The following is a 17,068-nucleotide window of genomic DNA, read 5'->3' on the forward strand; positions in this document are numbered from 1 at the left end:
GGGATGAAAACCCTGGGGTCTGATGCCCTCTGGGCACATAGAGAAGTCCTTGCTGTGAACTCTCTGCCAGAACAGGCAGAGAAAGCTGTGCGTATGGATTTAATTCTGACATTGGAATTAGCCTTTTAAATTGGCAAAATTGGGTCTCACTGACCCCAACACCACTCCTGCTATGATAAAATTGCAAAAGGGGCAGGTAAATGATGGGATGACATTGGGTGTTGGGAGGTCATGTTGCGACTTTATGATTCTATGATCTACAGGCAGAGGAATCCTAAATCGCTCTTCCTCTCCTCATCTCTAACTTGAGTATTTCCAGTGTCTGTGGTATTTTGCTTTTATGTTGCAGAGTTGCGAACAGGGTTGGGTCTGTGTCTGGCTGGGGAGTTATTTGTTATATGAAGGATAGCCACAGTACATTAGAATTGAGGTCATAGTTGTTAGAGTACTTTTCTGAGAAACTAATGAATGAACGGGTTAGCTGTCCTAATCCCATATTTTCCTACTTTCATAACTCATAATGCTGCTAGTTTTAGAATTGCAGAGATATACAGAGATATACTATTAGGAGAGACGATGGCCTAGTGGTATTATCACTGGACAGTTAATCAGGAGACCCAGATAATATTCTGGGGACCCAGGTTCAAATCCTGTTTATGGTGGTATTTGAATTCAATAAATATCTGGAATTGGGAATCTAGTGATGACTGTGAATCCATTGTTAGGCAGCATGGTGGCTCAGTGGTTAGCACTGCAACCTCACAGCACCAGGGACCCGGGTTCGTTTCCAGCCTCGGGTAACTGTGTGTTCGGAGTTTGCACATTCTCCCCGTGTCTGTGTGGGTTTCCTCTGGGTGCTCCGGTTTCCTCCCACAGTCCAAAGATGTGCTGGCTAGGTGGATTGGCCATACCAAATTGCCCGTAGTGTTCAGGGGTGCGTGGGTTACAGGGGGAGGGGCCTGGGTGGCATGCTTCAAGGGGTGGTGTGACTTTTTGGGACGAAGGGCCTGTTTCCACACTGTAGGGAATCTAATCTACATTTATGGTGTCCTAGGTGAAAGGATGAGTTTATCCCATTATTTCCTCTTAGATCAGATGAGACTCAGGTTCCTTTGTTTAAAGGTGCATTCTTGCATACATAGGATCTATACAGTTTAAGAAAATGGTGTACAGCTCAAATGTTTATTACCAGAACAGATGTGTTATACAATTTTTACAGACAACAGGCTTCCATTGACTATTCTTACAGAATTCCCATTCAAAAGATTTCACATATTCTCACCCCTGTCTGATTTGATTTACATTCCAAGTTAGTACACGTGACTATATTATCTAATTATATTCAAACTAATATGCATGATATAATGTCCAATTGGATAATATTATGTGCTCCTCTTTAACTGTGAGTACATACCTGTGGTTACAGAAAATTATAGTATTTATTTCACTCCCTATCATGTGCCGTGAAGATTTTTTTATTCTTTGTAATGGAGTGCACTGTCAGGATTGCATTCTCACATTTACATTGTGATTTTCTAGATATGTATGCCATAATATTGAATTGAATAAGCTGATTTATGTTTGTGTGACATTAATTTCTGTAGTAGTTCCTCAGATTACCTACCATCAAGTATGCTCAAGACTGATATAGCGTCATAAAGTTATACAGCGTGGAAAACAGATCTTGTCCAACTTATCCAGGCTAACCAGACATCCTAAATTAATCCAATCCTATTTGCCAGCATGTGGCCCATATGATGCATTTTAAATGTTGTAACTGTACCCGCCTCCATCACTTCCTCTGGCAGTTCATTCCATATGTGCACCATCCTCTGTGGAAAAAGTTGCCCCTCAGGTCCCTTTTACATCCTTCCCCTGCCACCTTAAACCTATGCCCTCTAGTTTTAGACCCCCCTACCCTGGGAAAAAGACCTTGGCTATTCACCCTATTCATGCCCCTCATGATTTTATAGACTTCTGTAAGGTCACCCTTCAGCTTCTAACAATCAGGGAAAATAGCCTTCAGCCTCTTCCTTTTCGCTCAAACCCTCCAACACTGGCAGCATCCTTGTACGTGTTTGCTGAATCCTTTAAAGTTTCACAACATCTTCCCTAAAGCAGGGAGACCAGATAGACACAGTTTTTTTTTAAATTTGTGAAGGAATTGAGAGTTACAGGGAAAAAGTAGGAAAGTAGATTATCAGATTAGCAATTATCTTGTTGAATGGTAGAGCAGACTCAATGGGCTGAATGGCCTACTTCTGCTCTTGCATCTTAAAGTCTTATTACTTTGCTTCTCTTGATTATTAATGTCATTTTAAATTTGTCACTTCTCCCTGGGTCTTTTATTAACAGTTAGTGACGGTGGGAAAGTACTTCAGAAATTCAGCACTCTGCTCTTCTGTGTATGGAGGTCTTATGAACACATTGTGCAGGAGATGCCCGAATTACAGACATCTGATTTATGAACACTCCTATATCTTTACCCTATCCCACACAGGAGTGTAATTTTAAAGATCTGACACGTGAACGTTTCCACTTAGCTACAGCAATTTTCCTTTGTCTTGTATTGTGTTCCAACTTGTGTACAAATCAACTTGTGAATGGACTTGACTGGAACTTGTTGGAACCTGTATCCCAACAATGCAAGTTACTGTATACCTGGAATTTTTTCATTACAGTGGATTTTGGTGTTAGTGCACAATTAGACAGGACTGTTGGCAGAAGAAATACCTTTATTGGGACACCCTATTGGATGGCACCGGAGGTCATTGCTTGTGATGAGAATCCAGATGCAACGTATGATTATCGAGTAAGTTGTTACCTTTAATTCCAGAATAAGTACTTGGGTCTTGTGTGAAAATTGCTACGTTGCCTTTTTGAATTTGTGAGCCCTTTTAGAAATCTATATATATGGAAATATATTATTAAAAAAGTCAAAATTTTTGGTGTAGGCTGCAGTTTTTACTTGCAGCCAGTTAATATGTTACCACTCTATTAAAATGGGTTTATTTTGCCTTATTAAAATGAAGAAACAGAAATGAAATCATGTAAAGTTACATTTTTCACTGATTTCTGTCTTTTATTCTGTCTATTAATATGCAGAATTGAAAGCTGAACGAGTTGCTATGTTTTGTTTTAGAGTGACTTGTGGTCGTTGGGAATCACAGCTATTGAAATGGCAGAAGGAGCACCTCGTAAGTGATTTGATAACTTGTATTACAAAGATACATTGTATCTTCAAATTGGGAACTATGATTAAAGAGTTACAATTTATCTGAGACCAAAATTTAGATCCAGTAACTTAATGGAATGAAATTGTTCTCTTCTAACTGAGTCCAAAGTTGAGTTGGCAAATCTCACACAGGACTACTTATGATTTACTATCAATAAGCAATAAGCGATGCATCAGGGGATGTTCCTGTCAGGTTGGAGTTGACCTGCTTTTGGAGTGTGGCAGAACCCTTCACTGTCTATTTGACTTCTGCAGCTTTCCTGGGAGTGCCAATTGTTGATTTGGAGTGCATAAAATAAACAATGTTGCAATCGAGCACCAACATCCTATAAACTTAATTCTGTCACACACAGGAAACAAAAATCTTTTGAGTATCATAGTTGGTTTGAATGCATTTGGTAGTCGTCAGGATAAAACTCTTAATAGTGCAGAAAGATCATCTGTTTAATTTACTCAAGGGACATGGGTATCTCTAGCTGGACCAACGTTATTGCCTGGTTGACTTGAGCAGGTGGTGGTGAACTGCCTTCTTGAACCAATGTAGTCCGTGTGATGTGAGATGGGGACTGTGGTAGTGTGGAAGTTCAATCTCAACACTTGTAGGATGAAGGGTAAGATAATTTATTGAGAAAAATATGAGGTTTATCAAGCATGTTTAAAAAGGCAAACAAAGGCAGAAGTAGAATTGCTAAACAGCAACAACTAATTCTTCCCATAGCAGCAACAAGGAAACAGTCAGATGAAATGAAAAGTTTAAAGAATGCCATTAGAAATGAAACTGAAAGTATACTAATCATGTCAAGAGAAGACTTAAATGAAGACCATGTATTTTTGGAAATAAACATGCAGCTTTACAGATGTTGCATTGCTACATGTGAGCTTCGAGATGGACTTAAATTGAAAAAACTTAAATTGATGATATCTCTTTCCAGAGTTTGAGAAAAATGCAGAGATGGAATGTGTCAGTTGCTGGTGATAATGCGCAAATCCCTGTGAATACTGGAGTGGTCTCTATTGGATAGGAAACAAACTCAAGAAAGGGAGCAAATTTAATTCAACTATTTGCATCAATCCACCTTCAGAAACTCATGAAGTAGAAGAACATGTTACTTAAAATATTGTTGAGGATTACCTTAGAGTAAGCCCTAAGACTACAGACCGTCCCTGACATTTTGTTGGGAATTTGTCTCTGAATGAATGGTAAAAAAAAAAATCATATGCAAGATGAACTTGGATTTTTCAGTAACATTTTCTATTTGGTTTTGGATGTGACTAAAACTGACCGGGTCAACGTTGTTGCCCAACCTTACTTGCTATTGAGGAGGTAGTGGTGAGTCCTTTATGAAAGACTGTTACTGAAATTAAGACTGTGGAAAACTGGGATATAAACACTGCTTTGATTAAAAATTTATTTGTTGAAAAGGAAGTAACAATTACTTTTTAAGGAAACTAATGTCAGGATGACGGACAGAAAGAATTATAAGTAGAGTGCCCCAGGGATTGACGTTGAGATTTATTATTTCTGAATGAAAGACTGGTTGTCTTTAGAAACTCCAAAACAAATTTTCAGATGATAACCTAAGGAAGGATTGGAGGAAGAGGGAGACAAGAGAAGTAAAATAATAAGACTGCAATGAAATTAGTCAGATAAAGGATGTGAGTTTGCTCGCTGAGCTGGAAGGTTAGTTTTCAGACGTTTCGCCACTTTTTTTTATTTGAAAAAATATACTTTATTCATAAGATGTACAAAAAATAAAACATATTTATACACTTACCCAGTCATGCAAGCCGCTCCAGGTTACCCAGGGGGTACGTACACCAACTAAAGGGGAAAAAAAACAAACAAAGAAGAAAAAAAAAACAAAGCAAAGAAAATACCCCAGCAGTCATCACCCCGCACAGTCCCAGTTGTCCCCCTGACCAGTTGGGGAAGGCGCCAGCTGGGCCAGTTACCAGATAGGGCCCTTTTTTCTATTCTGGACGAGGGGGTTTCATACCGTGGTCTTTCCCCACCGCGTCTTGGCGGCGGCTGCCCCAAGCTTTAGCGCGTCCCTCAGCACATTGTCCTGGACCTTGGAGTGCGCCAGTCTGCAACATTGGGTCGGGGTCAGTTCTTTCAGCTGGCAGACCAAAGAGCGTCTTTCACCGCATTGATGGTCCTCTAGGCGCAGTTGATGTTGGTTTCGGTGTGCGTCCCGGGAAACAGCCTGTAGAGTACGGAGTCCTGCGTCACGGAGCTGCTCGGGACGAACCTCGACAAATACCACTGCATCCCCCTCCGGAAGGAGGTGATTGACAGTCTCGTCTCCCCCGCAGCCACCTCGAGGGCAGCGTGCGGTGGCGCAGAGATTCCGGGCATGCATAAAGGATCTCACTGGCCGAGCCCCTCTCACTGCCAGCCAAGCAATGTCCTTGTGCTTGTTTGGCAGAATGCCTCATTGCCAGAACTTTCAAACGACTTTGGCAGTCTGTGTGGGGAACCACACGACGGGATCCACCCTCTCCTTTTCCCGAAGGGCCTTGAAGCTACTACATGCTGACCACTGCCTGACGGTCTTGTGGTCAAAGGTGTTTCCCTTCAAAAATTTCTCCACGAAGGACAGGTGGTACGGGACGGTCCAACTACTTAGAGCGTTCCGCGGCAACGAGGCCAGGCCCATCCTTGGCAACACCGGGGACAGGTAGAACCTCAGCAAGCAGTGACACTTGGTGTTTGCGTACTGAGGATCTACGCACAGCTTGATGCAGCCGCACACAAAGGTAGCCGTCAGGGCGAGGGTGGCGTTCGGTATGCCCTTTCCCCAATTTTCCAGGTCTTTGTACATGGTGTCCCCGCGGACCCGGTCCATCCTCGACCCCCAAATGAAGTGGAAGATGGCCCGGGTGACCGCAGCGGCACAGGTCCAGGGAATAGGCCAGGCCAGTGCCACATACAACAGTACCGAAAGCCCCTTGCACCTGAAAACGAGGTTCTTACCCGCAATGGAGAGGGACTGGAGCGTCCACCTGACCAGCTTCTGCTTCAGTTTGGTGATACGCTCCTCCCAAGTCTTAGTGCATGCCCCAGCTCCACCGAACCAAACACCCAGCACCTTCAGGTAGTCTGTCCTGATGGTGAAGGGGATGAAGGAGAGGTCGTCCCAGTTCCCGAAGAACATGACCTCGCTTTTACCCCTATTGACTTTGGCACCCGAGGCCAGTTCAAACTGGCCGCAGATGTCCAAAAGCCTACTCACCGACCGACGATCGATGCAGAAGACGGCGACGTCGTCCATGTACAAGGAGGTCTTGACCTGAAGGCCTCCACTACCTGGGATAGTCACTACCTTCAGGCTCACGTCCTTCCAAATGGATGCAGTGAAGGGCTCCACACAGCACACGAACAAGGCAGGAGAGAGCGGGCAGCCCTGCCTGACTCCAGATCTGACGGGAAAACTGTCCGATTCCCATCTGTTGATCGAGACTGCGCTAACGATGTTGGTGTAGAGTAGCCGGATCCAACTGCGGATGCCCTCCCCGAACCCCAGTTTGGAGAGGACATCCCTCACGTAAGCATGAGAGACCCTGTCGAAGGCCTTCTCCTGGTCCAGGCTGACGAGGCAGGTGTCCACCCACCTGTCCTGCACGTAGGCGATGGTATCCCTGATGAGCGGGAGGCTCTCAGCGATCTTCCTGCCTGGCACAGCATAGGTTTGGTCAGGGTGAATCACCGACTCCAGGACAGACCTGACCCGGTTGGTTATGAACTTTGCCAGGATTTTGTAGTCCACGTTCAATAGTGAAATGGGACGCCAATTCTTAATTTCTTCCCTCTCCCCCTTCCTCTTGTAAATGAGGGTGATGATGCCCTTCCTCATGGACTTGCACATTTCCCCTGCCCGAAGCGCACTATAGTACGCCTCCAGCAGGTCCTGGCCGACCAGGTCCCACAGAGCGGAATACAGCTCGACCGGTAAGCCGTCGCTCCCGGGAGCCTTATTCCTCTCCAAGGACTTGAGGGCTCTGGTCAGCTCGTCCAGGGATATCGGCCGGCCCAGCCACTCCCTCGTGCCGTCGTCTAAGACCTCTGTGATAGACGACAGGAACGATTCGGAGGCCGTGCTGTCTGTGGGCTTTGTGTCGTACAGTCCGGCATAGAAGGATCTGCTGATCCTCAAAATGTCGGGCCGAGACGACGTCACCGAGCCGTTGTGCTCCTTCAGCTGGCTGAGCACAGAGCTCTCTTTGTGCACCTTCTGAAAGAAGAAACGAGAGCACGTCTCGTCCTGCTCCACGGAGCGGACCCTGGACCGGAAGATTATCCTGGAGGCCTCCGCGGCGAAGGGGCTTGCTGGCCCCTCACCTCGCGGAGGTCCTCCGTGGCATCGACCCCCATCACCTGCAGAAGGAGCAGGTTCTGCACCTTTTTCTGGAGTCGCGACAGCTTTTCCCGCCTCTCTCTCGCCTTCCGAACACCCTTGAGGACAACGAACCTCTTGATGTTCTCCTTCACCGTCTCCCACCAGTCGCCCGGAGACTCAGAGGGGTTTCATGGTTCTCCAACCGGCGTACTCCCTCTTAAGCTCCTCGACGTTCTCTGGGGTCAACAGAATCGTATTGAGCTTCCACGTCCCCTTGCCGGCCGGCTGGTCGTCCTGTAAGTGACAGTTGGCCAGCAGGAGGCAGTGGTCAGAGAAGAACACCGGCTCGATGCCGGTGGACCTGACCGAGAACGCCCGTGACACAAACAGGAAGTCTATCCTTGAGCAAATAGACCCGTCTGGCCGCGACCAGGTGTACCACCGCTGCGCTCCGTCTGCAGGGGTGCTGAAGACATCGAGCAGCTTCGCGTCCTTCACTGTGCCCATCAGGAATCTGGACGTGACGTCCAGTTGACTCCCCCCACCCGCTGTCCCCACGCCAGATCTTTCATCTGCATCGATGAAGCAGTTGAAGTCTCTGCCTAGGATGACCGGCCTGGACGTAGTCAGCAGGGGTGGAAGCCGCTGCAGGACGGCCAACCGCTGACTCCGTACCACTGGGGCGTACATGTTGATCAGCCTCAGGGGAGCGTTCCTGTAGGTGACGTCAGCCACTATGAGGCCCCCCCCTCCCCACACCACCACCTGAACTTGAGAGATGGTGAAGTTGCGCCCCTGCAGCAGAATAGCCAGGCCCGAGGAGCGACAGTCATTACCCCCCGACCAGATCGAAGGCCCACAGGTCCAGGCGGCGGACCATTTCCCGTACCTGCCGAGGTATGGTATCCCGCACTCCTGCAGAAACAGGAGGTCCGCCTTGACGGTGGTCAGGTAGGCCAACGTGGACACACATCTTGTGGTGGACTTGACGCTGCGCACATTAATGCTCGCAACTCGTACCCCCATTGTGGGCAGTGACCGCAGTACCCTCCCCAAGTCCAAGGTCTAGCCCCTCCATCTGTCCCTTCATGCCCATTGCCCGGGCGAACTGCTGGACGCTCTCCGGGCTCAGGAAACCGTCCGTGCTGCCTTTCGGGTGGCACCCCCCCCCCCCCCCCCCCCGGCGGGGGTACGGAGGCAGGAGATCCGGCTCTGGGTCAGGCTGGGGACGGGCTGTTTCCTCCTTCCTGCCTGGAAGTTCTGGGGGGCCCTCCAGTGCCCCAGCGGCACGTGACTGGGTGTCGGAGGGAGCCTCAGGACGCCTCCCATCACCTGAAAGCGTGGTGCTGCTTTCCTTCTCCCTTGAGATCTTTAGCTTCTGCTTTGGGCGGGCCCTCTCCGAATCTCCCTCGTCAGAGGAGCTCTTATAGCCCGCCTGATGGTTGCGGTTCCTGGGCCCGCCGACGTGCCTTCCTCCTCGCTTTCTGGACCGTTGTCCACTCCCCTGGGTCACCTGTCGCCGCCGCCTCCATCGACTCCGGGTTGTCGGGGGGGGGGAGCGGAGCCTGGAGGGGTGCTTTGCTGGCCTCGGGGCCCATCCTGCAGAGCAGGGCCCTCCTGCACATTAGTGGGGTCCTTGCAGGGCCCTGGTGCCTTCCTGTCCTCTGGCGGGGGCTGGCCCCGCATTGCCCCTGCTAGCGACCTGGGTGTAGGTGGTCCTCCGCTGCGGGCATGCCCTATAGAGGTGGCCCGCTTCCCTGCAAAGGTTGCAGCGTTTCTCTTGTGGGCAATCCTTTGCAAGGTGTCCCCCCTCCCTGCAGTTCCTGCAGATGGTGGCTTTGCAGTCAGCTGCCACGTGACCTGACCTACCACAGGCATGGCAGACTTTAGGTTGCCCTGCGTAGGTCAGGTAGCCCCTGTTCCCGCCGATCGCGAAGCTGGACGGTGGGTGTATGTTGTTCCCGTCCGCGCCCATCCTCAGCGTCACCCTGACCTGCCTCTTACTGGTCCAGATGCCAAAGGGGTCCATGATGTCAGTTTGGTCCCCTTCCACCTTCACGTACCTTCCAAGGAAGGTCAGGACATCAACTGCTGGCACATGCGGGTTGTACATGTGTACAGTCACCATACGGCTCCTCTGCGCTGGCATCACGAACAGCGGGACAGCGGTCAATACAGAGAGGGGGCCCTCACCTCCTTTCTCCTTGAAAACCTCCAGGAAGCACTCGCAAAGCTTGGCACTCCTGAAGGTTACATCGTAAAAACCTCCTCCGGGGAAATCCTGCAGGCAGTAAATGTCTGCAGCAGCGAACCCACAACAGTCCAACAGGACCCTCTTCATGAAAAAGGTGCGGTCCACAGGTGCACCTTCATCCATCTTCTTCACAGAGACACGGATGGTGTTCCGGACCCCCTGACCTGGGGCACGAGCACTTGCCGCAGCCATCGTTGCAGGTTGGCTGCTCCCCTGAACCAGCATTAGGCCGAAGCCAGCATTAAGATCCACTGGTTGCAAGGGTGCACAGCCAACCCGACGTCTTCCTTCCACCTCCAACACAGCGCTCTCCTCCTCTCGGTCCACAAGAGAGTGGGTCTTTATTTGTTCCAGATGTAAGCTGGTTCACTGAGCTGGAAGGTCTGTTCCCAGATGTTTTGTCACCATTCTAGGTAACATCAACAGTGAGCCTCCAGTGAAGCGCTGGTGTTATGTCCCACTTTCTATTTATCTGTTTAGGTTTCCTTGGGTTGGTGATGTCATTTCCTGTTCTTTTTCTCCGAGGATGGTAGATTGATTTGGAGCCAATGTGTTTGTTGATGGAGTTCCGGTTGGAATGCCATGCTTCTCGGAATTCTACAAATCTTCTCAAAACTCGCTAGTCAGATAAAATATGCAAGTGGACAAATTTGGTTGACAAGGTTTTTTGCGAAGATGAAGTTGCTAAATTGCAAAGAAAAATTTCTGTGTAGCTTAGAAATAGCTGAAAATGAAGTGAAAATGTTTCAATGCGCGACGTGAGCACTTTGGGGTTCAAGTGATCATGGTACAGCAGTAAATAAAAATCAGGGATATTGTTCTAAAATTTTACAAACCACTTCTTGAGTTAAGTGACATTTAGTTTTGATCATCTTTCATCAGGAGGACATTTAAACGACGGTGATGTCAAAAAGGCCTGGTAATTCAGCTGATCTATAGTATCAAGTGATTGAATTATAAAGATATGTTGCAGGAAAGGGGATTCCATTGTCCTGAATGGAGGAGATTCAGTGGTGAACTGAATGTATTATTTAAGATATTAAACAGTATTGGTGACGTAAATCTAAACAGTTATCTTTGCTTCAAAGCAAGGGACTAGACCAAGGGAGAATGTATTAGAATTAATGAATGTAAATTTTAAGGTAAATACCTGGAAGAACTTAAGAAAAGATGATCAACTCTTGGAATAGGTTTCTGGTACTTCAGCGGAAACTAAAACCAAACCAAGACACGTGAACTGACGGGGAAATGATTTTACAAATACGTTAGGAAAGATGGATTGAAGAGCCTCCCATATTGATTTACTAAATTGTCAGTGTGGTATTGTAGCAGGGATGCTCTTTTTTTGTAAGACTTGTAAATGATTCCACTTCAATAGCAACCCTTATTTTCAGTACAGATCCATAAAGCGTTGTTTATTTTTCATAAAGGCACATTTAGTGTGTATTTAACAACATTGTTAACATTTCCAATATGATAAAAAGCAGTGTAATTTAGAGATCACCTATTGAAGAATGTAAACATGCAGAAAAAAGGATCTAATTTAGACCACTTGATATGAAAACCTGATCATGACTACTGGTTCAAGATAAAACTGTATTTTTTTCTGTATTTTTTCTTCTGATGTATTAGATGCTTTGATGGTTTCTTCAGCAAACGTGATTAAATATCACATTTTCAAATTGGTTAAAGTATGATGGTACAATTTGGGGTAAAGAAGAATGGAACCATTTAAAAGATTTAGTGACCTTCAAGGCAATGTGCATTGGCAAATGTATGAAACTGGACACAGCTATTTTTGAATTAATTTCAGACACCTTCTATTAGCTAATTCATAGCCGTATCCGGCAGTAATTACTTTCTCCCCAATGTTTCCTTCTATAGTTGATAATGGGAGGTTTTACATCATAGATCATAGAATCTGGAGGTGTTAGAGAATATATAATTTTGTGTGATGCTGAGAATACAAAGGAAAAACTGTTTGTTTTCCTAAGAAAAGATTCATCCATTATAGTTTATGGGTTAAAATCTAATAATCCATTTAATTTGCATAACAGACTTTGTGAAAGAATAAGAGAAATTGACAGATGAACCTCAAATTATTTAAATTTCATGAAATAAATTATGGATTTCCAGTTCATTTGGCTAATTAATTATGATTATTTGTTGAAGTATTATGATCAAGCAACTGTTCTTTGTATTTCTACATTTTAGCTCTTTGTGACATGCATCCAATGAGAGCGCTCTTCCTCATTCCTAGAAATCCACCTCCACGACTGAAGTCTAAGAAATGGTTTGTATTTTTGTTAATACTCAAAGTTGAAGCAAATTATTTGCTCTTTGACTTTTCAGCAGTAACAGTACTGATTTCTTATGGTTGGTCAAATAGCATTTTTGAAATGCAGATATATAGGTATCACAAATGTGCATATCTCACATTCGATATTAGTGCAAAACACCGGCTTGTTTGATTTATGATCTGTGCAGTGTGAATTAAAACAGTTTCATTTACAGCTATGCAACAGCTGTTAATTTTTTGCTAATTGGTTAAAGTTGGGTTTCTCCTTACAATCCAAAGGGGTTGACAAATTTTGTATCCATTCTCCCTCTCATTTTCTGCCCCCTTCTATTTTCAACTGAAGTACAATGATCTTAAGATTTCATGTTCCCTCTTGGAATACCCAAATGATGTGCTGGAATGAGTCTGGGTTTCTGACCTGGATTTGAAACCAACATCTGGATCTTAATGAACTTTGGAAAATTCAAGCTTTTCTGCACTACGGTAGGTTTTGAGGTTTGTTCTTAGAACAATAAGGCCAATGCTGTAACTGGATATGTATGAAATAATTATTTAGAATTGTATTCATCAGTTGTATTGCCTAATCGTTTCTTAGAATAGGTAGTTACGATTAATTTCCTTGCTAATGATATCAAACCAGCAATTCAACTGGGTTTTCTCATTTTCAGATTCACAGATGATAAAAAACACATACAGATTGCTTCAATAGTACTGTCCTGGCTTGTCCACAGATGTGGGATGCTTAATTGTTTAGCTGCCATGAAATCCTTGTACTGCGTGAGATTGCTTGTGCCATGCATATACAGTTGAAAATAAAGGTGGATTGTTGTATATATTAAATTGCATATATTAAATTTTGAATGTAATCTGAGTGAAGGTTTTTTGAAGATAACATTCAAAGTAAGTACTTGTGCAGATATGATCAGTCATTTTGAGGTTATCTCCAAAACATTGCTTAGAACTCTGAACAAAGTAATCTCTGCTGCTGGGTATGAAAATTTAAAACTGAACAAGAATTGAATGGTTATTGAGTAATTTCATCTCAAATTAATTTCCAAATCATTAGCCATTCAAGTTTAAAAAAAAACAGTTTTCCTTCATTTTCAGGTCAAAGAAATTTTTCAGCTTTATTGAGAGCTGTTTGGTGAAAAATTACATGCAAAGGCCATCAACTGAGCACCTGTTAAAACATCCCTTTATACGTGACCAGCCAAATGAGCGGCAAGTTCGAATCCAGTTGAAGGATCATATTGATAGAACAAGAAAGAAGAGAGGAGAAAAAGGTATACTGTACAATATTGATGCAATCACAAGATACCGTTATTTGATTGCTGATTGTAGGCTTCTTCAGTTAACAAAGGGAATTTTTTTAAAATATTAAAACATTACTCCTGTTAGACAAATGCAAGAATTTAAACCTCCATGTTCACATATATATGAATTTGAAATAATGTTTCATTAGAGGGGTGGCACTGAGAAATGTAGGGGAAATCAGCATACACAAGAGTTTACAATTTATCAATTTAACATACTTTTCCATATCTCTTTAATGCAACGTAGACATTGTTTGCTTAACTTTTGGAGTGATCAGTTAATCAAAGTTGAAAAGACATTCTTTTTACTGATGAGTAATCAACACGTGGCAAAAATAAACCTCATCTCTTGTAACCAAGACCACATTGGTCCATATTTTGGAGTTATATGGCTGCTTTATCTAGTAGAACCATGTTAGCTAAATAATTGACCAAATGATCTCCTCCTGTATGAATCTCCGGTACCAGACAGTTATGCAAGTGAGGCTTCTTTTCCCTGTTCAGTAATAAACATTGAACGTCTTCCTTCATACCCAAACAAAAAAGTGATGTGAAGATTGACATTACGGCTATAAAGCACAATGTTTAATTTAATTTAGATGAAACTGAATATGAATACAGTGGGAGTGAAGAGGAGGAGGAGGAGTTGCCTGAGCAAGAAGGAGAGCCAAGGTAACGTGTTATTTAAAATTAAGTTGTCCTGTCTGGATTTATACAAGTCCAGGATTTGTAATTATTTTGACAAATGGGGAGCAAATCCTACAGAAACCCTCATATGGGCCAATGTTTCTCTTGCAGATTCTGTTTTATTTTCCTCTATTTTCACTTCTATAATCTTTGTTGCAGTCTTCTATCTAGTTTCAACCTGTCATTATCATTTCCTGTCGCTTCAAAATAAATTCTGCCAGAATCACACTGTTCTCTGCCCAGGGGGTTGCAAGTTCATTTCAGTAACCTTGAGCTGACTGTCTGTTAGATGCACATACTTCCCCTTCCCCTGCTTTTTATTTCTCCACTCTCTTTTCCTCCTCCTGGAAAAAGTGCCCATTCTGTTTTCTGTATTTCCCTCTATGCTGGAGAGTTCAAATCTATCGTGAGAATTTGTGTACAGCCTGATGCTATCAGTGCTTTTGTTTTATCTGCACTGAAATCTACTTCATAATTTATAACCCGTAATTAACCATGCTCAGTTGGCACAGGTAATGTGAAATATGAGAAAATTTAGCTGAGAAACATACCTTCATGACAATTTCCCCTCCACACCAAAAGGTTTTATTGTGAAGTTGAGGATGCTTTACAGTAAAACAGTGATCAGGATATGCATAACCTTATACATGATTGCAATTTGATCTGAATATCACATGGATATGCAAGAACAGATACTTAGCTTGACTTTGAGGGAACAAAGAATGATTAAGTTCAGAGAAAGAACCCATTAAACACACATGTTGTTTGAATGAACAAAAATACAGTTTGGAAAAAGGTGTAAGTTTCAGAGAGATGTTTAACATAATGTACATTAGCTTCCTGTGAAAGTAATGTAATAAAATGATTATTGTGGAAAATATGTGTCATATTTGGGTCAATCTTCCATACCATGTGTACGTACCACATTACATGCTGCGAAATGTTAGATGAAGCATTTGAGTTTGGAAAAGTGTAGCTGAAGTAAGGGTGATAGGAGGCTGATGTGAAAACTACATCCGGCACCAGCATGGACTATTTGGACCAAGTGGTCTGTTTTTGTGATGTTAATTCTCAATTGCAAGCCAATTTAACCTATGCATACAAGACATGCAAGTGTAGCTAACAACGTAAAATTGTTGAGAAATAAATCTCATTAAAGTTTGAGAGTTCATAAGTCTTCATGTATAAAGTGTTCTCAAACGAAGCAATTTAGTTATTTTGTATCTTATTCAAGTTATGTCTTTAAATTTAAAACTTGAGATGTATCCTACAAACAATCAGTTTTTAAAATCATTATGTATTGAATCTAAGATCTCAGCTCAAGATTTTTTATTTGTTTATGAGCATGCAAGAAATGCTAAGAAAATATTATTTGCCCATTTGAGCCTGTACCATGTCACACGTGAAATTAGCGTGATGATTAAACCTATTCCATCTGACTCATCAGTCTGAAGCTGCAGTGAAGCAAAAAAAACCTAATTTAAAAGGCCCTGGAGTTGCTTTTTAAACAATACAAGCAAGTCTCAGGTGATCCAATCCTATGATTGACATCTGAAAGTGCTTTCTTACATGACCATTTATCCAGCTTGTTCACAATTTTAAATTGTGTCCTCTTGAAATCCACATATTTCAGACAAAACACACTGATAATGATTTGATATGTAGAGACCCTTAAATTAGTATCCATCGAAAAATCCTGCTGTGGAACCTTTTCAAGGCCTGAAATTTCCCACAGTGTGAGGGACAGAAATTAAGTTATTTCACATGTGATTAGTTCAAAGCATTTGTCTGTATTTATGAATTTATTTTTAAATGGCAATGACTCCTAATGTTTTTCATAACAATAGCTCAGTCACTACAACTCCCAGCTTTTTCTCCTGTTCAGCAAGCTTAAATGCGCAGTCCTTTATGCTTTTACTCACTCTTGTCCAAATGCATAGGGTGACACATTTCATGGGGCCTGTTACAATTATTGTGTCCAAATTTGGCTGCAAACTAGTTTTATAAATTGCACCTATCTGCATGAAGGAGAACATTGGGTTAAAAAAAATCTTCTTTTGTAGCTCAATTGTTAATGTGCCTGGAGAATCGACTCTTCGTCGTGACTTCCTGAGATTGCAACAGGAGAACAAGGAGCGATCTGAAGCCATGCGTAGGCAGCAAATCCTTCAAGAACAGCAGCTACGAGAACAAGAAGAGTATAAAAGACAGCTTCTTGCAGAGCGTCAAAAACGTATTGAGCAACAGAAGGAACAAAGGCGACGACTTGAAGAAGTAAGAATTTAAAAAAAGGTCTAGACATTATGATTTGGACAGTTTTTTTCGGAAATATTGAAATGACTTAAATATGAGTTAACGTTTGTATTAAATGCATTAAGACATTAGGCAAGTTTAGTTTGGAACAGGTTGGAATAACGTTAACAAAAATATGTTCCGTAACAAAACTGTATATTGACCTAGTTCTCCGGCACATTGCACTACCTTTGGTTTAAAATAAAGCCTCCCTTTTATATTGTAATTTTTTTGGTCATTATTCACCAAAGATTATTGCCAACTTGACTTTTACTTGAGTTTCCATTTTCCATTTTTATGTCAAAAGTGATCTGTTCTAACCTTCTGCTCCCATGTTATTGGACTGTGCCTTGATGCTGTCTGAAGTTATGGAAAATACTTCCTTTCAATTCTTGCTTGACCTCGAAAATTTCAATCAAAAGTCGAAAGACATTCTATTTAACATCAGAAGTGCTTACTGTACTTTCAGCATACAATGTTGTTCTAAGATACTACGGGCCAAAGAGGTTTTATTCCTGTAGCTCCATCTCCAATCTATGATCCCTTTGAATTTATCCTTGCAGCTACACTTGTTTTTTCAGTGATGTACATGTGGATCTTTGCATATTTGGTGCCCAGCCAGGGTTGTGATGGAATACTCCCCACTTG

At 43.3% G+C, this 17,068-nt stretch overlaps 1 protein-coding gene across 5 annotated transcripts in view; it reads left to right on the plus strand.

Moving 5' to 3' along the window:
• LOC125453113 (mitogen-activated protein kinase kinase kinase kinase 4) overlaps positions 1-17,068 on the plus strand; it is a 272,621-nt gene that overhangs the window by 183,709 nt on the left and 71,844 nt on the right. For all 5 annotated transcript variants that reach the window (XM_048532228.2, XM_059646599.1, XM_059646598.1 and 2 more), the window contains 6 exons: positions 2,682-2,812; positions 3,143-3,197; positions 12,044-12,122; positions 13,236-13,411; positions 14,041-14,113; positions 16,192-16,402. In XM_048532228.2, coding sequence (XP_048388185.1) covers positions 2,682-2,812; positions 3,143-3,197; positions 12,044-12,122; positions 13,236-13,411; positions 14,041-14,113; positions 16,192-16,402 — 725 coding nt within the window. The remainder of the gene's footprint in view (positions 1-2,681; positions 2,813-3,142; positions 3,198-12,043; positions 12,123-13,235; positions 13,412-14,040; positions 14,114-16,191; positions 16,403-17,068) is intronic.

This window comes from Stegostoma tigrinum, chromosome 6 (genome assembly GCF_030684315.1).
Source record: "Stegostoma tigrinum isolate sSteTig4 chromosome 6, sSteTig4.hap1, whole genome shotgun sequence".
NCBI classification, from domain to species: Eukaryota; Metazoa; Chordata; class Chondrichthyes; order Orectolobiformes; family Stegostomatidae; genus Stegostoma; species Stegostoma tigrinum.